The sequence below is a fragment of the Cherax quadricarinatus genome, chromosome 62, assembly GCF_038502225.1.
Source record: "Cherax quadricarinatus isolate ZL_2023a chromosome 62, ASM3850222v1, whole genome shotgun sequence".
In the NCBI taxonomy this organism is placed as follows: Eukaryota; Metazoa; Arthropoda; class Malacostraca; order Decapoda; family Parastacidae; genus Cherax; species Cherax quadricarinatus.
Window position 1 is genome coordinate 5,826,096 of NC_091353.1, and position 20,870 is coordinate 5,846,965.

Sequence of the window (20,870 nt, forward strand, 5' to 3'; positions counted from 1 at the left end):
TTCTACCTTCCTTCCCTCCCTTTTCCTGCTGCTACCATCCTTCCCTCCCTCAGAGGACAGTTTTCCTGCTGCTACCATCCTTCCCTCCCTCAGAGGACAGTTTTCCTGCTGCTACCATCCTTCCCTCCCTCAGAGGACAGTTTTCCTGCTTCTACCTTCCTTCCCTCCCTCAGAGGACAGTTTTCCTGCTTCTACCATCCTTCCCTCCCTCAGAGGACAGTTTTCCTGCTTCTACCATCCTTCCCTCCCTCAGAGGACAGTTTTCCTGCTTCTACCTTCCCTCCCTCAGAGGACAGTTTTCCTGCTTCTACCATCCTTCCCTCCCTCAGAGGACAGTTTTCCTGCTTCTACCATCCTTCCCTCCCTCAGAGGACAGTTTTCCTGCTTCTACCTTCCTTCCCTCCCTCAGAGGACAGTTTTCCTGCTGCTACCATCCTTCCCTCCCTCAGAGGACAGTTTTCTGCTTCTACCTTCCTTCCCTCCCTCAGAGGACACTTTTCCTGCTTCTACCTTCCTTCCCTCCCTCAGAGGACAGTTTTCTGCTTCTACCTTCCCTCCCTCAGAGGACAGTTTTCCTGCTGCTACCATCCTTCCCTCCCTCAGAGGACAGTTTTCCTGCTTCTACCTTCCTTCCCTCCCTCAGAGGACAGTTTTCCTGCTTCTACCTTCCTTCCCTCCCTCAGAGGACAGTTTTCCTGCTTCTACCTTCCTTCCCTCCCTCAGAGGACAGTTTTCCTGCTTCTACCTTCCTTCCCTCCCTCAGAGGACAGTTTTCCTGCTTCTACCTTCCTTCCCTCCCTCAGAGGACAGTTTTCCTGCTTCTACCTTCCTTCCCTCCCTCAGGACAGTTTTCCTGCTTCTGCCTTCCCTCCCTCAGAGGACAGTTTTCCTGCTTCTACCTTCCTTCCCTCCCTCAGAGGACAGTTTTCCTGCTGCTACCATCCTTCCCTCCCTCAGGACAGTTTTCCTGCTGCTACCATCCTTCCCTCCCTCAGAGGACAGTTTTCCTGCTGCTACCATCCTCCCCTCCCTCAGAGGACAGTTTTCCTGCTGCTACCACCCTTCCCTCCCTCAGAGGACAGTTTTCCTGCTGCTACCATCCTTCGCTCCCTCAGAGGACAGTTTTCCTGCTGCTACCATCCTTCCCTCCCTCAGAGGACAGTTTTCCTGCTGCTACCATCCTTCCCTCCCTCAGAGGACAGTTTTCCTGCTGCTACCATCCTTCCCTCCCTCAGAGGACAGTTTTCCTGCTGCTACCATCCTTCCCTCCCTCAGAGGACAGTTTTCCTGCTGCTACCTTCCTTCCCTCCCTCAGAGGACAGTTTTCCTGCTGCTACCATGATTCCCTCCCTCAGGACAGTTTTCCTGCTGCTACCTTCCTTCCCTCCCTCAGGACAGTTTTCCTGCTGCTACCATCCTTCCCTCCCTCAGGACAGTTTTCCTGCTGCTACCTTCCTTCCCTCCCTCAGGACAGTTTTCCTGCTGCTACCATCCTTCCCTCCCTCAGGACAGTTTTCCTGCTGCTACCATCCTTCCCTCCCTCAGGACAGTTTTCCTGCTGCCACCATCCTTCCCTCCCTCAGGACAGTTTTCCTGCTGCTACCATCCTTCCCTCTCTCAGGACAGTTTTCCTGCTGCTACCATCCTTCCCTCCGTCAAGACAGTTTTCCTGCTGCTACCATCCTTCCCTCCCTCAGGACAGTTTTCCTGCTGCTGCCATCTTTCCCTCCCTCAGGACAGTTTTCCTGCTGCTACCCTCCTTCCCTCCCTCAGGACAGTTTTCCTGCTGCTACCATCCTTCCCTCCCTCAGGACATATTTTCCTGCTGATACCATCCTTCCCTCACTCAGAACAGTTTTCCTGCTGCTACCATCCTTCCCTCCCTCAGAGGACAGTTTTCCTGCTGCTACCATCCTTCCCTCCCTCAGGACATATTTTCCTGCTGATACCATCCTTCCCTCACTCAGAACAGTTTTCCTGCTGCTACCATCCTTCCCTCCCTCAGAGGACAGTTTTCCTGCTGCTACCATCCTTCCCTTCCTCAGGACAGTTTTCCTGCTGCTACCATCCTTCCCTCCCTCAGAGGACAGTTTTCCTGCTGCTACCATCCTTCCCTCCCTCAGAGGACAATTTTCCTGCTGCTACCTTCCTTCCCTCCCTCAGAGGACAGTTTTCCTGCTGCTACCATCCTTCCCTCCCTCAGAGGAGTTTTCCTGCTGCTACCTTCCTTCCCTCCCTCAGGACAGTTTTCCTGCTGCTACCTTCCTTCCCTCCCTCAGAGGACAGTTTTCCTGCTGCTGCCATCCTTCCCTCCCTCAGGACAGTTTTCCTGCTGCTACCCTCCTTCCCTCAGCAGACAGTTTTCCTGCTGCTACCATCCTTCCCTCCCTCAGCTGACAGTTTTCCTGCTGCTACCACCCTTCCCTCACTCTGAGGACAGTTTTCCTGCTGCTACCACCCTTCCCTCCCTCAGAGGACAGTTTTCCTGCTGCTACCACCCTTCCCTCCCTCAGAAGTTTTCCTGCTGCTACCATCCTTCCCTCCCTCAGAGGACAGTTTTCCTGCTGCTACCATCCTTCCCTCCCTCAGAGGAGTTTTCCTGCTGCTACCATCCTTCCCTTCCTCAGGACAGTTTTTCTGCTGCTACCATCCTTCCCTCAAAGGACAGTTTTCCTGCTGCTACCATCCTTCCCTCCCTCAGAGGACAGTTTTCCTGCTGCTACCATCCTTCCCTCCCTCAGAGGACAGTTTTCCTGCTGCTACCATCCTTCCCTTCATCAGGACAGTTTTTCTGCTGCTACCATCCTTCCCTCCCTCAGAGGACAGTTTTCCTGCTGTTACCATCCTTCCCTCCCTCAGAGGACAGTTTTCCTGCTGCTACCCTCCTTCCCTCCCTCAGCTGACAGTTTTCCTGCTGCTACCACCCTTCCCTCCCTCAGAGGACAGTTTTCCTGCTGCTACCACCCTTCCCTCCCTCAGAGGACAGTTTTCCTGCTGCTACCCTCCTTCCCTCCCTCAGCTGACAGTTTTCCTGCTGCTACCACCCTTCCCTCCCTCAGAGGACAGTTTTCCTGCTGCTACCACCCTTCCCTCCCTCAGAGGACAGTTTTCCTGCTGCTACCCTCCTTCCCTCCCTCAGCTGACAGTTTTCCTGCTGCTACCACCCTTCCCTCCCTCAGAGGACAGTTTTCCTGCTGCTACCCTCCTTCCCTCCCTCAGCTGACAGTTTTCCTGCTGCTACCACCCTTCCCTCCCTCAGAGGACAGTTTTCCTGCTGCTACCACCCTTCCCTCCCTCAGAGGACAGTTTTCCTGCTGCTACCCTCCTTCCCTCCCTCAGCTGACAGTTTTCCTGCTGCTACCACCCTTCCCTCCCTCAGAGGACAGTTTTCCTGCTGCTACCACCCTTCCCTCCCTCCTTCCCGCTGCTACCACCCTTCCCTCCCTCAGAGGACAGTTTTCCTGCTGCTACCCTCCTTCCCTCCCTCAGAGGACAGTTTTCCTGCTGCTACCCTCCTTCCCTCCCTCAGCTGACAGTTTTCCTGCTGCTACCACCCTTCCCTCCCTCAGAGGACAGTTTTCCTGCTGCTACCACCCTTCCCTCCCTCAGAGGACAGTTTTCTTGCTGCTACCATCCTTCCCTTCCTCAGGACAGTTTTCCTGCTGCTACCCTCCTTCCCTCCCTCAGAGGACAGTTTTCCTGCTGCTACCCTCCTTCCCTCCCTCAGCAGACAGTTTTCCTGCTGCCACCATCCTTCCCTCCCTCAGAGGACAGTTTTGCTTTCTTGTTTCCACCACTTGTGAGGTTCTCGCAGGTTTACACTCCCTGGAATCTTGATATAAATGGTTTTCTTGGTGGAACATAGCTTTCCTAGCTGGCAAGTGCAGTGTTAGTGAGTGGTGCCTGAGAGGGGGTCTGTTTTTGTGTTATTGAGAATATTAGGGTCTATTTGTGTGTTATTAGGGCTACTAGGGTTTATTTGTGTGTTTTTGGGGTTCTTTCTTTCTTTCAACACACTGGCCGTATCCCACCAAGGCGGGGTGGCCCAAAAGGAAAAATGAAAGTTTCTCCTTTCAAATTTAGTAATATATACAGGAGAAGGGGTTACTAGCCCCTTGCTCTCGGCATTTCAGTCGCCTCTTACAACACGCATGGCTTTTGGAGGAAGAATTCTGTTCCACTTCCCCATGGAGATAACAGGAAATAAACAAGAACAAGAACTAGAAAGAAAATAGAAGAAAACCCAGAGGGGTATGTATATATACGCTTGTACATGTATGTGTAGTGCGACCTAAGTGTAAGTAGAAGTAGCAAGATGTACCTGAAATCTTGCATGTTCATGAGACAGAAAAAAGGACACCAGCAATCCTACCATCATGTAAAACAATTACAGGCTTTTGTTTTACACTCACTTGGCAGGACGGTAGTACCTCCCTGGACGGTTGCTGTCTACCAACCTACTACCTAGGTTTTTGGGGTTACTGGGACCAATTTGTTTGTTATTGGGGCTATTAGGGCTTGTTAGTGTGTTGGGGCTACATGAACCTGTTTGTGTTATTGGGGCTACTGGGACCTGTTTGTGTGTTACTGGGACTTCTAGGGTCTGTTTGCATTTTAGTTTGTGTATTGGGACTTCTAGGGTTAGTTTGTGTGTTATTGTTTGTGTATTATTGGAGCTACTAGAGACTTGTTTGTGTGTTATTGGGGCTACTGGGGCCTGTTTGTGTATTATTGGGGCTCCTGGGGCTTGTATGTGTGTGACTGGGGCTATCAGGTCAACCAGGCTAGTGCTGTTAGTGACCCACTGACCCACCAGAGCATGGTTGATCTGGCACTTGGAGACGGTAGTGCTCCATTCTCCTCATGAACTTATACGACTGCTCTGGTAGTACAGGAGAGCCTGCTTTACAGCACTTCACTTTATGTTTTGCTAGTACAGCAGTTTTCACTTATACCTGTTCTTCATTTATTCAGACTTCCTGCAATAAATATATTCACCACTTACTATAACCTAAGGACAAAAATATTATAATGTGTGTACTGTACAGTGGACCCCCGCATAGCGATATTAATCCGTGCAAGAGAGCTCATTGTTATGCGAAATTATCGTTATGCGAATGAATTTTCCCCATAAGAAATAATGGAAATCAAATTAATCCGTGCAAGACACCCAAAAATATGAAAAAAAATTTTTACCACATGAAATATACATTTTACTACACACAAAGAGAAGGATACATGCACAATAGTAGAGTAGTACATGCACAATATATATTGTGCATGTACTACTCTATTAAATGAAGAATAAATGACACTTACCTTTATTGAAGATGTAGCAATGACTGATGAGACACTGTGTCCTGGGAGTGCCTTTTCCTCCTGAGTACTGTAGGTCCTGTTTGGCATTTTCTTCCAGAACATGCCTTATCACACTGTGTATGCCACTACGATTCTTAAATCTCTCAAACCAACCTTTGCTGGCTTTAAATTCACCAATATGAGCACTAGTTCCAGGCATTTTTCCCTGTTCACCTGGGTGTTAGTCGACTGGTATGGGTTGCATCCTGGGAGACAAGATTAAGGACCCCAATAGAAATAAGTTAGACAGTCTTCGATGACACTGACTTTTTTGGGTTATCCTGGGTGGCAAATCCTCTGGGGTTAATTGTTTCTTGGTATTCTCAATAAGCCACACCAACAACGGTGCTACAGCAGCAGCAGCTGACAGTGCTACAGCAGCAGCAGCAGCAGCAGCTGACAGTGCTACAGCAGCAGCAGACGATGTTGCAGCAGCAGCAGACGGTACTACAGCAGCAGCAGACGGTACTACAGCAGCAGCAGACGGTACTACAGCAGCAGCAGACAGTACTACAGCAGCAGCAGCAGCTGACGGTGGTACAACAGCAGCAGCAGCTGACAGTGCTACAGCAGCAGCAGACGATGCTACAGCAGCAGCAGACGGTACTACAGCAGCAGCAGACGGTACTACAGCAGCAGCAGCAGCAGCTGACGGTGGTACAACAGCAGCAGCAGCTGACAGTGCTACAGCAGCAGCAGACGATGCTACAGCAGCAGCAGACGATGCTACAGCAGCAGCAGACGGTACTACAGCAGCAGCAGCAGCTGACGGTGCTACAGCAGCAGCAGCAGCTGACAGTGCAGCAGCAGCTGACGGTGGTACAGCAGCAGCAGCAGCTGTACCACCCATAGTAGCGATGGTTGATTGGGGTTTATTATACAACCTGGCCAGCTTGGAGACACGCACTCCACTTTCATACTTATCAATGATCTTTTTCTTCATCTCTATAGTAATTCTCACCCTTATTGCTGTAGGGTTGGCACTAGAAGCTTTCTTGGGGCCCATGGTCACTTATTTTGCAGATAAAAATCACCAAAAACAGTGTAATAATACGAAATGTTCCGATTGTATGCTTGGATGTTACCGCGGAGGCTGGCTGGTAAACAATGCCACCGGCGGAACATGTGAGCGTGGCTCAGGCCGCACATATACGCGTCTCAGACGAACAGCGTTGAGCGGGTTTTTTAGCGGTATGCGAGGCAAAATCTTGGCGATAAAATGTAGCGGTATGCGGATTTAACGTTATGTGATGCCAACGGTATGTGGGGGTCCACTGTATATGCATTTTTTAGGCCTAACTCCATTGCTCACTTAATAATGTAAGCTTGTTATCAGGCTTTTATATGCATTTGAACATGAAAAAAGGCTATATTTCACTTTACAGCAATTTTTGCTTTGCAGTAGTAGCCTGGAACCTAACCTGCTGTGTAAGCAGGGCTCTCCTGTACAGCAGTAGCCTGGAACCTAACCTGCTGTGTAAGCAGGGCCCTCCTGTACAGCAGTATCCCGGAACCTAACCTGCTGTATAAATGGGGTTCTCCTGTAGATATCTGCTAGTAGCAGGTTGAATAGCTGAGACCATGAGATGCTGATAGTGTTTTCTTATTGTGCTAATAATCCCCCTGTCTTTCACTGGGTTTATTTTACACTTTCTTCCGTGATGGTGGACTCAGTTAGCACCAAAGTTAGCACACATTTTCATGAACCTATTTTTCAGATCATGGGATCATTGAACTTGGTAGTTCCTCTTATTATGTGGGGTCGTGAGGCCCCCACCCACGACATCTCCTGCGTCCTCTTCACTCGCAGTTGCCGCACTATTGTTACAGGGTCCCGGGATGGTCAGATATGTGTTTGGGACTTTGATCCTCCCACTCTCAAGGTATGTCATGACAATGTAATGAACCCGAGTCCAGGATTAGCAGTAGCATTTAGAAGAAAATGGAAATTTATGTTAAATCTCTGTAGCCATTCAGCTTTCTTAAAATTTTATATGAAAAATGTACTCTCAGTACAAATACAGTGGAACCACGGTATACGACCTTAATTCATTCCAGAAGGCTGTTCGAGTGACACTCTGTTTGAGTATCGAACAAGTTCTTCCCAGCCAATTTTCTTTTTGGTTGGCTGTTATCACTAATCGTCATAGGCCCCATGGTGACTTATTTATATAATAAAACAATAAAACAAATAATACAATAAAACAAAAAAAAAACACCAAAAAATGCGGAGAAACATGAAATAGGTTACAGCGAAGTTCTGGCAGGCCATATTTGTTTGGTCGAGTGCAGAGCTTTGTTCGAGTAGGGAGTTGGTCATATACCGAGGTTTCACTGCATTTTCTACTGTGTTCAGCAGTGACTAACATTGTTCATTAGTGGTCAATTAATCCTTTTGCTAAAGTGTTTTTTTTTTATACTTGTATATTTTTCAATGCACTGGCCGTATCCCACTGAGGCAGGGTGACTTAAAAAGAAAAATGAAAGTTTCTTTTTTTAAGTTAGTAATGTATACAGGAGAAGGGGCTACTAGCCCCTTGATCTGGCATTTTAGCCGCCTCTTATGACACTCGTGGAGATTTTTGTACGTGTGATTTCTAAAAAATTGATGAGGTTCTTGGCTAATTAAATCATTTATTTCTCCCTATAGTTGACGCCTCGTTGCCTTTTGGTTGGTCATACAGCAAGTGTAATATGCCTTGCGCAAGGCGGACATGGACGAGGCACTACCTTCATCGTTAGCTCCTCAGAAAATGGGTTAGTGCTAAATTGCTGATTACTTTGTTTTAGTGGTTAGGTAAATATTTTTATTGAAATTATTGAATATCCTTGTCAGATAAAAGTAATTTCTGCAACATATTTTGTCATACTTTAGCAAGTACTGTGGTTTTTTACATGGGAAATTTTGAGATACCTGGAGGGAATTTTGGGGGTCAGTGCCCTCACAGTCTGGTCCATGATCATGACTATCACTTGTGAAAAATATATATAGTATGGTATAGTTGAATCTTGTCAGGAACAAGGTACTCTTTGCTTATCAAGGTCCTCATAATCAAGAATAAAGATAAATGATATGTAATATCAGATTATACCTCATTGCAATGTGTACCAGGTAACATTCATTTTACTTGCACATTTGCAGTGTTGCTGGACAGAATCCTGCCTGCTTTTAGACATACTTTGCAGATCTGTAATGTAAATTGTAAAGCTGTTCAGTATCCTTTTTTTATGCTAGTTTGTACATTTATGCATTAATTCGTGCAAGTATACTACACATTTCATACATGATAAAATGTGCAGGCATGCGTATTATATAAATTTATGCATGCAACTACATGACTATACATACATGTACTGCATAAAGTCATACATGCATGCTTAATGAGCTCAACATATACATGCACAATACTGTGGTTTCTTTTTTGCATTACTTTGTTTACTATAAGTGTTTTTCAGTTGCTCTCGATTCTACCAAACAGACAAGTGTATCGCTTCTCTTATCCCTTCATTCTGTAATGTGCTGACATAGTGTTGTCTTCAACAGAGAAATGTGTAAATGGGACCTCAGAGATGGACGTTGTGTTGAGGTCCTCAAATCCTCCAACATTCACTCATCCATGACAGTAAGTTTTAGCACATTTCTCTACCTTTGATATACCTTTGAGTTTTGAGTCTTAATACTCTCGGAGCTTGGCCATGGTCAAGGCTCGATATATTTTTTTTTTTTTTAATATTTCACGTAATTTAAAAACTCATATGAAAAGTCCATAAAAATTTATTATTGTTACAGATTTCGATGTTTCGGAGTATTTGGAGGTTGTCACGTAGCGATCTTGTTCTTATGAACACTGCTTGTACCTTCATATTAATGCCTGTTATGGTGATGGGCTCTTGTTAACGCAGTACAGTATTGCATGGCATATTGTTGCTGAATTATTGCCTAGTCACTGGCAGCCAGAAGAGCCACAATTAATGAGCAGAGGATCGAGCCTATGCCATTCCTTGCATTGGCCTATGGCTGGGCTCTGGGAGTAGAAAAACTCTAAGAACTCATCGAAGGTCAACGGTAGGGATTTTACATTTCCTGATAAATATTCTAATACAGGTAATATTAAGCTTAGGGCCTGGTCTGAATTGATTGACAATTTTATTCCTTAAAATATCCAACATTAGTTGGGTTTATTTTGAGGAAATAGGGTTTTTTTTGGAAATAGGGTTTTGTGGTAATGGAATTTATTTTGTGGAAATGGGGTTTATTTTGTGGAACTAGTAAGAGACAAACTAACAAAATCCAACATAACTAGCCTAAAATAACCTAACAGAACTTAACCTCACCTTCCACCAGCGGTGAAAATGGGAACGGCACTTTGTTTCTCCATGGGGAGGTGGAACAGAATCCTTCCTCTGTAAACCATGAGTGTCATAAGAGGTGACTAAGATGCCAGGAGCAAGGGGCTAGTAACCCCTTCTCTTGTATACATTAGTAAATGTAAAAAGAAGAAAAGCTTTTGTTTTTTCTTTTCCAGGTCACACTTTTTTGGTTGGAGACAGCTGGTGTGTTAAAAAATAAAACTTTTATTTTCATTTGATTTGTGGCTGTGATTAACCCTTACACTGTCCAAGCATAGATCCACATTTGCACGCATAGCGCTCCGACCTTGATCTCCATAAGAAACAGTGTAAAAAAAACGTAGATCTACGTTCGGAGCACTACGCGAGCAAACGTAGATCTACGTTTGGGCAGTTTAACCCTTTGAGGGTTTCAGCCGTACTAGTATGGCTTACAACCCAGGGTTTTTGACGTACTAGTACGCCTAAATTCTAGCGCCCTCAAATCTAATGGGAGAAAGCTGGTAGGCCTACATATGAAAGAATGGGTCTATGTTGTCAGTGTGCACAGTATAAAAAAAATCTTGCAGCACACAGTGCATATTGAGAAAAAAAAAACTTTGACCGTTTTTTTGGAATAAAACAACGACTTTGCACTGTATTTTCGTATGGTATTTATTGTTGTATTCTAGTTTTCTTGGTCTCATTTTATAGAATGGAAGACATATTACAGAAATTGAGATAATTTTGACTGGTTTTACAATGAAAAGTACCTTGAAATTGAGCTCAAAGTAGCAGAAATGTTCGATTTTTACCAAAGTTCAAAAGTAAACAAATCATGCCAAGCGTCCAATACACGTCAACTGGTGAGTCTAATATTCTTTTGCAAGTGCGCCAATATTATTTATACCATTTTTTACACTAATGCAGTAGTCTGCATAACAATAAATCTTCTATTTTTTTGTGAGAATAAAAATTCAAAGTGGAAAGCAAAAGAATATAAGAGGGGCCTTGAGACGTGACTAATGAACAGAGGAAATGTCATTTTAGTGCCAGGAATGTTTTTCTTGTTTATTCTGGACCCTATTCGGAAATTGGCATCTTTTGAAATTTGTGTGAAATTGGCAAAATTGCTAAATTCTGACCACTGTATTGGATAGTTGAAATTGATAAATAGGTGGTTTCTTGCACTCATTTGATAGAAAAAATGGAGTTCTAGCAAAATATTCATGTTTTTTGTCGACTAGTACAGTGGAATTGGCTGAAAATGGGGCTCAAAGTGGGCAAAATCGCCGCTGCGTAAACATCGTCGAGACTAACTTCACAAGAGTATAATTCCGTAAGTTTTCCATCAAATTTCAAACTTTTGGTGTCATTATGATCGGGAAAAGATTCTCTATCTTTTCATAAGAGAAAATTATTTTTTTTTTTTTTAAATTTGGCCGACCCTGAGAACGAGTCTCGGAGAGGGCTTGTCAACCCTCAAAGGGTTAAGGGTTAACTAGGCACATGACTCAATTGGGGTTAAGCCAGTACCCAAATCTTTGCCGATACTCAATTTTAGGCTGATACCGATACCCTCAAAATTAACCAGTAATGACTGATACCGATACTTTGGTATATTCCTGGGCTCAGTAATAATCTTCGATTGACTCTGATGTGCCACTCATGTCAAAATACATGTATTTTGGAATGACGTATCTTGGAACGTATCCACGCAGATATGGGGGACTACCATGTAGTATTTTTTTTTAACGTGTTGATCATTTCCCACTTAGGCAGGGTGACCCAAAAAGAAAGAAAATACTTTCACCATTCAACACTTTCACCATCACTCATACATAATCACTGTCTTTGCAGAGACTACCATACAGTGGACCCTCGGTTTTTGTGTTTAATCCGTTCCAGAGCCATTGGCCAAAACCGAAATTGGCCAAAACCGAAACCATTTTCCTTATAAGAAACAATGTGAATGGAATTAATCTGTTTCAGACACCCAGAAGTATCAACAAAAAAATTTTTTTTACCTTAAATATACATTTACATGCACAAAAGAATGAACATTAAACATGACACTTACCTTTATTGAAGACTGTTGTTGCTGGAAGGAAGACAGAGAGGACAGGAGAGTGAAGAGAGTTTATTCTTTGGAAAGGAAATCCCCCTTCATAAGGACTGTAGGTACCAAGTCCTTATCCGGGGTCATTTCCTTCCTTTGTTTTTTACTGTCACTAGGACCAGCTTGAGAGTCACTGGACCCCTGTCACACAAAATATCTGTCCAGATACGTCTGTTCCTGGCGTCTCTTTAAGATTTGCCTAAAATGGGACATAGCATTGTCATTGCAAAAGTCGCCAGCATGGATTGCAACAGCTTTCTCAGGGTGATGTTGCTCCACAAATGACTGCACTCTAGTCCACATTGCACAAATCTCCTTAATCTCTGAAGAAGGCACCTTCTTTCATCTCTCTTCCTCCTCCTCTGCAACAGTTTCTTGTGCTGTGGTCTGTTGCTGTTGCCGATGAAGCTCTTGCAGCTCATCAGTGGTTAGCTCTTCATTGTGGTCCCCCACCAACTCTTCCACATCCTCGCCACTCACATCCAACCCAGTGGAATTCCTCAATGCCACAGTTGATTGCATAACAGGTGTAGGGTTGACAGGGTCAGCCTCAAACCCTTCAAAATCCTTCTTTTGGACACACTCTGGCCACAATTTTCCCCAAGCAGAGTTCATCGTCCTGGAAGTCACTCCCTGCCAACCCTTATCTATAAGGCCTATGCAGTGGAAGATATTGAAGTGATTCTTCCAGAACTCTCTTAGGGTGAATTCAGAATCTGAGGTTTTGTCAAAGCACCTTTGAAACATTGTTTTGGTGTACAGTTTTTTTGAAGTTTGCAATGATCTGTTGGTCCATGGGCTGGACGAGAGGAGTGGTGTTAGGAGGCAAGAAATTCACTGTTACAAATCTGAATTCCTTAGACAATTGGTCTTCCAAGTCTGGAGGATGAGCAGGAGCATTGTCCATTAACAGGAGGCACTGGAGTGGAAATTTATTATCCAGGAGGTATTTTTTCACACTGGGGCCAAATACTTCATTAAACCATTCCAGAAAAATTTCCCTGGTGACCCATGCCCTACTGTTAGTCTTCCATATCACACACAGTTTACTCTTGGCAACACTGTTTTTCTTGAATACACTGGGATTTTCAGAGTGATATACCAGTAAAGGCTTCACTTTGAAATCCTCACTGGCATTACTACAAAACATGAGAGTTAGCCTGTCTTTCATAGGCTTGTGTCCTGGGAGTGCCTTTTCCTCCTGCATGATGTAGGTCCTCTTTGGCATTTTCTTCCAAAACAGGCCTGTTTCATCACAATTGAACACTTGTTGGGGTTAGAATTTTTCAGACTCTACACAACATTTGAATTCCCACACGAATTTTTCAGCTGCTTGTTTGTCTGAACTGGCACGCTCACCGTGCCTTACAACACTGTGTGTGCCTCTTTGCTTCTTGAATTTTTCAATCCAGCCTTTGCTGGCCTTGAGTTCACCTTCATCACCACTTGTTTCAGGCAGTTTCTTTATGAGATCCTCATGCAACTGCCCTGCCTTTTCACAAATAATGGACTGCACAACACTATCTCCTGCTAACTCTCTCTCTCTGATCCACACCAACAACAATTTCTCCACTTCTTCATTTGTTTGGGATCTCCGTTTGGTTATTGCATTCACCCCTTTTGCAACATCAGTTTCCATGATTCTTTTCTCTTTATCACAATGGAGCTGATTGTTGATGGTGACTTCCCGTACATCCTGCCGAGTTCAGCAATGCGTATGCCACTATCGTATTTGCTTAGGATTTCTTTTTTCAGTTCTTTGGTGTTCCTCACTTTCTTTACCAAAGCACTGGCACTAGGAGCTTTCTTTGGGGCCAAGGTCTCTTATTTAGCAGTCACACACGATAAATAAGTGGCAAAGACAATGGATTATTACATATGACCTGGCAGGATATGTTCACTCACCGAGAAACAACACTACACTGGCTGAGAATGCGTGTGGGAGGTGGCTTTTTCTGCGTGCTGGGCACTGGACAGGTTCCGTATGATCGACAAAAACAGAAGCCAAAAATTGACGAAAAAAATCGGCGATAACGGAGATCAACGAAAACTGAGGGTCCACTGTACATTTATGATAGCTTAAATACTGAAGGGCCCTTGTAAACTTAACTGCTCTTGTAATTATCAATAGGTTAATATTAGTAGGTAAATATACATAAATTGGTTCTTAGTATTCCTTACACAATTTACCCTTAATTTTTATTTGGGGTATGTAATCTAATAGGATAATTGTGTTTAGACCTTGACAGATTTGTGATGCTATTGGTTAGATTATTCATCAATTTTATCTTAAAGCAAGTGTTCTTCTTTTAGGCCTACCAGATGCTGAATGTGAGTGATGTACGATTGTTCTGCGTTGGCAACTACCCTGAAATTCTCATATATGATCCCCACACCTTGGATATCCTTTTCTCCTTGGCTGCTCGTATCCAGCCTGATTGGATATCCGCACTTCACATCCTACGCCCACCGAGAAGAAATGGTAAAATGATTAAGGAAGTTGTGCGTTTGTTTCCTTCTCTTGAGGCTTTTTGAAGGAAAATTTTTTTTTTTTTTAACGCCGGCCATCTCCCGCTGAGGCAGGTGACCAGAAAAAGAAGAAACGCTTTCGTAAAGACTTTCTTGTTTTACATATAGACATTCCATGGAGAAGTGGAAAAGAATCCTTCCTCTGTAAACCATGCGTATCATAAAAAGTGACTAAAAGTAAACCATACCACAGTGGGGATAGAACCCACGGTCAGAGAGTCATAAAATTCCAGACCGACGCATTAGCCACTGGGCCAGCTGACTACAACAAGATTCATCCATCAAAATGGTATACAATACTGACAGGTTGGTAGATAAGACACATAGGCAACAGTTAGGCAACTTTATTCCGAAACGTTTCGCCTATACAGTAGGCTTCTTCAGTCGAATACAGAAAGTAGACAGGAACAGTAGAGATGTGAAGACGATGTAATCAGTCCATCACCCTTGAAGTCGTAGAATTTGAGGTTGTCAGTCCCTCAGCCTGGAGAAGTTCAGTTCCATAGTCAGGAACTATCTGAAGATCAAGCGACAGTGCGGAGACTTAAATACTGTCAGAAGGAGAGGTGCAGAGTAGTAGTAGTAGTGAGAATGTAGCCACTGAGAGGTCAGGTCCCTCTCAGATCCAACTGTTCTCACTTGAAAGGGTTGTCCAAGGTGTTTTCTGTGCCAAGATGCCATGTGTTGCAGTGTCTGACAAGATGAACATCAAAATGGTATACAATACCAACAGGTTGGTAGGTAATACACATAGGCAACAGTTAGGCAACTTTATTCCGAAACGTTTCGCCTACACAGTAGGCTTCTTCAGTCGAATACAGAAAGTAGGCAGGAACAGTAGAGATGTGAAGACGATGTAATCAGTCCATCACCCTTGAAGTCGTAGAATTTGAGGTTGTCAGTCCCTCAGCCTGGAGAAGTTCAGTTCCATAGTCAGGAACTATCTGAAGATCAGCCCAACCCTTTCAAGTGAGAACTGTTGGATCTGAGAGGGACCTGACCTCTCAATGGCTACATTCTCACTACTACTACTACTCTGCACCTCTCCTTCCGACAGTATTTAAGTCTCCGCACTGTCGCTTGATCTTCAGATAGTTCCTGACTATGGAACTGAACTTCTCCAGGCTGAGGGACTGACAACCTCAAATTCTACGACTTCAAGGGTGATGGACTGATTACATCGTCTTCACATCTCTACTGTTCCTGCCTACTTTCTGTATTCAACTGAAGAAGCCTACTGTGTAGGCGAAACGTTTCGAAATAAAGTTGCCTAACTGTTGCCTATGTGTCTTACCTACCAAGATTCATCCAACTAGGTATATTTATACACAATAGGAAGATTAGCATAGGCACAACTGTGACCTATGTTAACCTTCCTATGGTGTATAAATATACACGTACAGTCGACCCTCAAATTTCATCATCCCTTTTCTGTATGTAAAAACTATAGTTTTTTTTTTTTAACAAGTTGGCCGTCTCAACCAAGGCAGGGTGACCCACCGAGGCAGGGTGACCCACCGAGGCAGGGTGACCCACTGAGGCAGGGTGACCCACCGAGGCAGGGTGACCCACCGAGGCAGGGTGACCCAAAAAGAAAGAAAATCCCCAAAAAGAAAAGACTTTCATCATCATTCAACACTTTCACCTCACTCACACATAATCAGTTTTTGCAGAGGTGCTCAGAATACAACAGTTTAGAAGCATATATGTATAAAGATACACAATATATCCCTCCAAACTGTCAATATCACAAACCCCTCCTTTAGAGTGCAGGCATTGTACTTCCCATTTCCAGTACTCAAGTCCAGCTATATAAAAATAACCAGTTTCCCTGAATCCCTTCACTAAATATTACCCTGCTCACACTCCAACAGCTCGTCAGGTCCCAAATACCATTCGTCTCCATTCACTCCTATCTAACACACTCACGCATCCTTGCTGGAAGTCCAAGCCCCTCGCCCACAAAACCTTCACCGCCTCCCTCCAACCTTTTTGAGGATGACCCCCTACCCCGCCTTCCTTCCCTTACAGATTTATACGCTCTCCATTTCATTCTACTTTGATCCATTCTCTCTCAATGACCAAACCACCTCAACAACCCCTCTTCAGCCCTCTGGCTAATACTTTTATTAACTAAACACCTTCTCCTCATTTCCACACTCTGAATTTTCTGCATAATATTTACATCACACATTGCCCTTATGACATCTCCACCACCTCTAACCACCTCCTCGCTGCAGCATTTACAACCCAAGCTTCACACCCATATAAGAGTGTTGGTACCATTATACTTTCATGCATTCCCTTCTTTGCCTCTATAGATAATGTTTTTTTATCTCCACATATACCTCAATGCACCACTCACCTTTTTTCCTTCAATTCTATGATTAACCTCATCCTTCATACATCCATCCACTGGCACATCAACTCCCAAATATCTGAAAACATTCACTTCTTCCATACTCCTCCTCTCCAATTTGATATCCAATTTTTCTTTATCTAAATCATTTGATACCCTCATCACCTTACTCTTTTCTATCTTCACTTTCAACTTACTACCTTTGTACACACTATACTATTCTCTATAATTTTTTTTTTTTTTTTTTTTGATAATATTTTTGGGTGTCTGAAATGGATTAATTGGATTTACATTATTTCTTATTTCTTAATTGGATGAATCTTATTGTAGCCAGCTGGCCTAGTGGCTAATGCATTGGTCTGGAGTTTTATGACTGATCGCGGGTTCTATCTCTGCCCGTGGTATGGTTTGTTTGCAATCATGCCATTACGATCTTGTGAATTTAGGTGAGCAAGGGGCTAGTAACCCCTTCTCCTATATAAATTACTAAATGTGAAAGGGTTGCCTTGCCTCAGCGGGAAACAGCTGATGTGCTAAAAAAATAATATACAAAATGTAAGAAACTTATGAGGGTCTGTCCGGGAGTTGAACTCAGGACCTCTCACACCCTAAGTGAGAATTGTACCACTAGACCAACAGGTTGCTTTAAGGGGAAGGTACTGTAATTACAAGGTAGATGATAGGTTTGCATAGTCTGGTAAATGCCTTTTAAATGTTTTGCTCTCTGGCAAGATTGGTGGAATTTTCTATTGTCCCATGAACAAGTAAGATGGAAGGAAAATCTTACAAACTTATATTCAGTTCACATTTTTGTTTTTCCCTGCATTTCTTAAATCTTTATTCCTTTTATTTTTTATTTCCCAATTAAAGAGGCCTGGACTGAGAGCTGGCCATTGTGTTGATGATCCCTAGGACTTCTAATACATATAAGAGATATAATAGATATACAGTAATTTATGGAGGTTTTTATTATACTTGTATTAGGAGAGAGGTTTAATTAAAAACTTTAAAGGAAATGTGCATATCCTTCACACTGTATTAGAGATTTACATAAATGCTGTACAATACCAACAAGGTGAAGAATTAGACACATGTGCAACATCTGGGTTTCTTTATTTGTAGATGTCTGCAAATAGATACTTTTGCATTAGAGATGCTGTTTTATTTAGTTAAGTTATTGTAATTTAATTATATTGAGCAGATACTTTGCATGACTTCCTTTAAGAAAGATAATCATGCAGATTATCTGCTTAATATAATAATCTTTAGAGTATGATATGTTGTCAAGATTAATCACACGGTGCACATGACAGTGATCAAGTTGCTAAGCATTCTTTTCTATTCCTTGCACACAGATGAGGTTGTGCTAGGAGTAACAACAGGTGGTTGGGTCAAGGTATGGACGGTTAGTGAGAGAGAGGTGAGGCCTAGGGAGCCAATATACGAACATGAGGCCAAAATGATCCATTCCCTGAATGCTCTATGCCTGGTGTGCTGCACTTACAATCAGAGGACTGTCCTTATTGTCTCACAAGATGATTGGCAGGTGAGTGATGGGCTTGTCGCTTCATTGTATGGTAAGATACTACAGCAGTAGACTGGAACATAACCTGCTGTATAAGCAGGGCCCTCCTGTACAGCAGTGGCCTGGAACATAACCTGCTGTATAAGCAGGGCCCTCCTGTACAGCAGTGGCCTGGAACATAACCTGCTGTATAAGCAGGGCCCTCCTGTACAGCAGTGGCCTGGAACATAACCTGCTGTATAAGCAGGGCCCTCCTGTACAGCAGTGGCCTGGAACCTAATGTGCTCTATAAGTGGGGCCTTACGAACTGCACCATTGAACTGAAATGTCAAAGATCTGTCAGTTTTGTAATTTGATGTTTGTTTTTTCAACCTCTGCCCTACTTAAGACTTTTCTTCATCACTGGGGTTTAGCAGCAGTTTGAGGGAAGCAGGGAATTTGATGCTTATTTTGGACAGTTACTGCTGTGCTTGGATCAAACACCCCACCACCTGTGCTACCCAAGGTGGTGTAGGAGTTAGCATGGGACTTTTAGAATGCATTTTTACCTTGCTTTAAGACTTGCTGTTCTTATATTTCTCAATGATGAAGTGAGTGATGATGAAAATGTTTCTTCTTTTCTTGGGTCACCTTGCCTTAGTGGGAAATGGCCAGTGTTTAAAAAAAAAAAAATTCTTTGTCACTAGCATGCACCTACTGTGCATGCTAGTGACTGTGGTAGGCAAGATACGTACATGCATGTGTAGCGTGATTTAATTGTAAGTAAAAGTAGAAAGATATACCTTTTATCTTCATGTTTATGAGATGTAAAAAAGACACCAGGAATTCTACCATCGTGTAAAACAGTTACAAGCAGGTTGCCAGTACAGTGGGCCCTCAGCTAATGAACGCATCGCATAACGTTAAATCCGCCCAATGAAGAGTTTGAGCATAAAAATTTTGGCCTGGCTAACGATAAAAAACTTGCCCAACATGATTCGTCCCGAACCTGTCTGTCCAGCCTGAGTGCCTCAGCTGCCCTGCCGTCATTGTTTACAAGCCAGGGTGGCCAGTTTCATGCATACATTCGATACATTTTGTATTATTGCATTGTATATAGTGCTTGTAACTGCTAAATAAGCCACCATGGGCCCAAAGAAAGCTTCTAGTGCCAACCCTGTGGTAAAAAGGGTGAGAAATACTATCGAAATACTATCGTACCACGGTCAGCTACTGCTGCACCACTGTCAGCTGTTGCTGCACCACTGTCTGCTGTACTACTCGAAGATGTGGAGAGACTGTTGTTGGTGTAGCTTAATGAGAAACAATTAATCCCAGATGGCTAGTCACCCGGGATAACCCAAGAAAGTCAGTGAGTCATCGAGGACTGTCTAACTTATTTCCATTGGGGTCCTTAATCTTGTTCCCCAGGATGCAACCCACACCAGTCGACTAACACCCAGGCGAACAGGAAAAAATGCCTGGAACTAATTCCAACCCCAACAAGTGTTCAATTGTGACAAAACAAGCCTGTTCTGGAAGAAAATGCCAAACAGGACCTACATTACTCAGGAGGAAAAGGCAATCCCAGGACACAAGCCTATGAAAGACAGGCTAACTTTCTTGTTTATTTGTAATGCTAGTGGGGATTGCAAAGTGAAGCCTTTACTCATGTATTACTCAGAAAATCCTAGAGTGTTCAAGAAAAACAAAGTCTCATTACTCATCAATACTCTTCAATAAAGTAAGTGTCATTTTAACATTTATTTAAATAGTTATTGTGCATGTTTCATTCCTTTCTTTGTAGGGAAATGTATGCATGTATTTCATAAAAAAAAACAAATTTTTTTAATACTTTTGGCTGTCTGGAATGGATTAATTGGATTTCCATTATTTCTTTTGGGGAAAATTAATTCGGCTGACGATAATTTCGTCTAACGATGAGCTCTCAGGAACGGATTAATATCATTAGCCGAGGGTCCACTGTATAAGAATTTTTGGGGCAAATGCCAAAAATTTTAAAAGTTCTGGAAAGTTCCTGGTCTCAGCATATCCAGTTCACTGTAGCACAGCTTTGGTATGTAAAATTTAAAGGGGAGTTATTTGAATCTGGTAGTATACTTTATTTTAAACCACAGTGTGTGCAGGATTGCGTATTTTTCAGATATACGATGCTGGAGATTTTTCTCAGTTGTGTCGTGTTGGAGTGACTGTTGGGGAGAGATGGATGGGTGGAGACTTCCTGGCTGCTGACCGTGTCATAGTATGGACTGATATGGGCCAAGCTTATATTTACAAACTACCTACAAAGTAAGTAACCTGAAGTTTATTTTGCTCGGTTTACGTGTGTGTAGTCTCTAGGGATAATTGTATTTATTATTACATTTTTCTGCACTGTAATCCATGTTGAGCATTGTTAAGTTGTGAGCTAGCAGTAGTTTAACTTATCTAGCACAAAGGCAGCTTTATATAATGTTTCTATGTAGCTTTGCTACCCCCTTAAAAAAACAGAATAAACCAGGTGACAAAATCATAATCTGGATATGAACAGTTAGAGGAGGTGATGTCACTTCCTGGGTACTGACGCCTTATGCATCAGATAGTGAATATATTACTGTTAATTTACATAAACACAGTTAATATACTGCTACATAGTTATAATTTTGTATAGT

The 20,870-nt window shown here is 43.3% G+C and overlaps 1 protein-coding gene across 7 annotated transcripts in view; it reads left to right on the plus strand.

Moving 5' to 3' along the window:
* Rbcn-3B (WD repeat-containing protein Rbcn-3B) overlaps positions 1-20,870 on the plus strand; it is a 210,905-nt gene that overhangs the window by 926 nt on the left and 189,109 nt on the right. For all 7 annotated transcript variants that reach the window (XR_011393733.1, XM_070098348.1, XM_070098351.1 and 4 more), the window contains exons 2-7: positions 7,077-7,241; positions 8,009-8,115; positions 8,903-8,981; positions 14,120-14,288; positions 18,050-18,240; positions 20,363-20,508. Coding sequence is in view for 6 of the 7 variants with exons in the window: in XM_070098348.1 (XP_069954449.1) it covers positions 7,080-7,241; positions 8,009-8,115; positions 8,903-8,981; positions 14,120-14,288; positions 18,050-18,240; positions 20,363-20,508 (854 nt within the window). In the remaining variant the exon portion in view is untranslated. The remainder of the gene's footprint in view (positions 1-7,076; positions 7,242-8,008; positions 8,116-8,902; positions 8,982-14,119; positions 14,289-18,049; positions 18,241-20,362; positions 20,509-20,870) is intronic.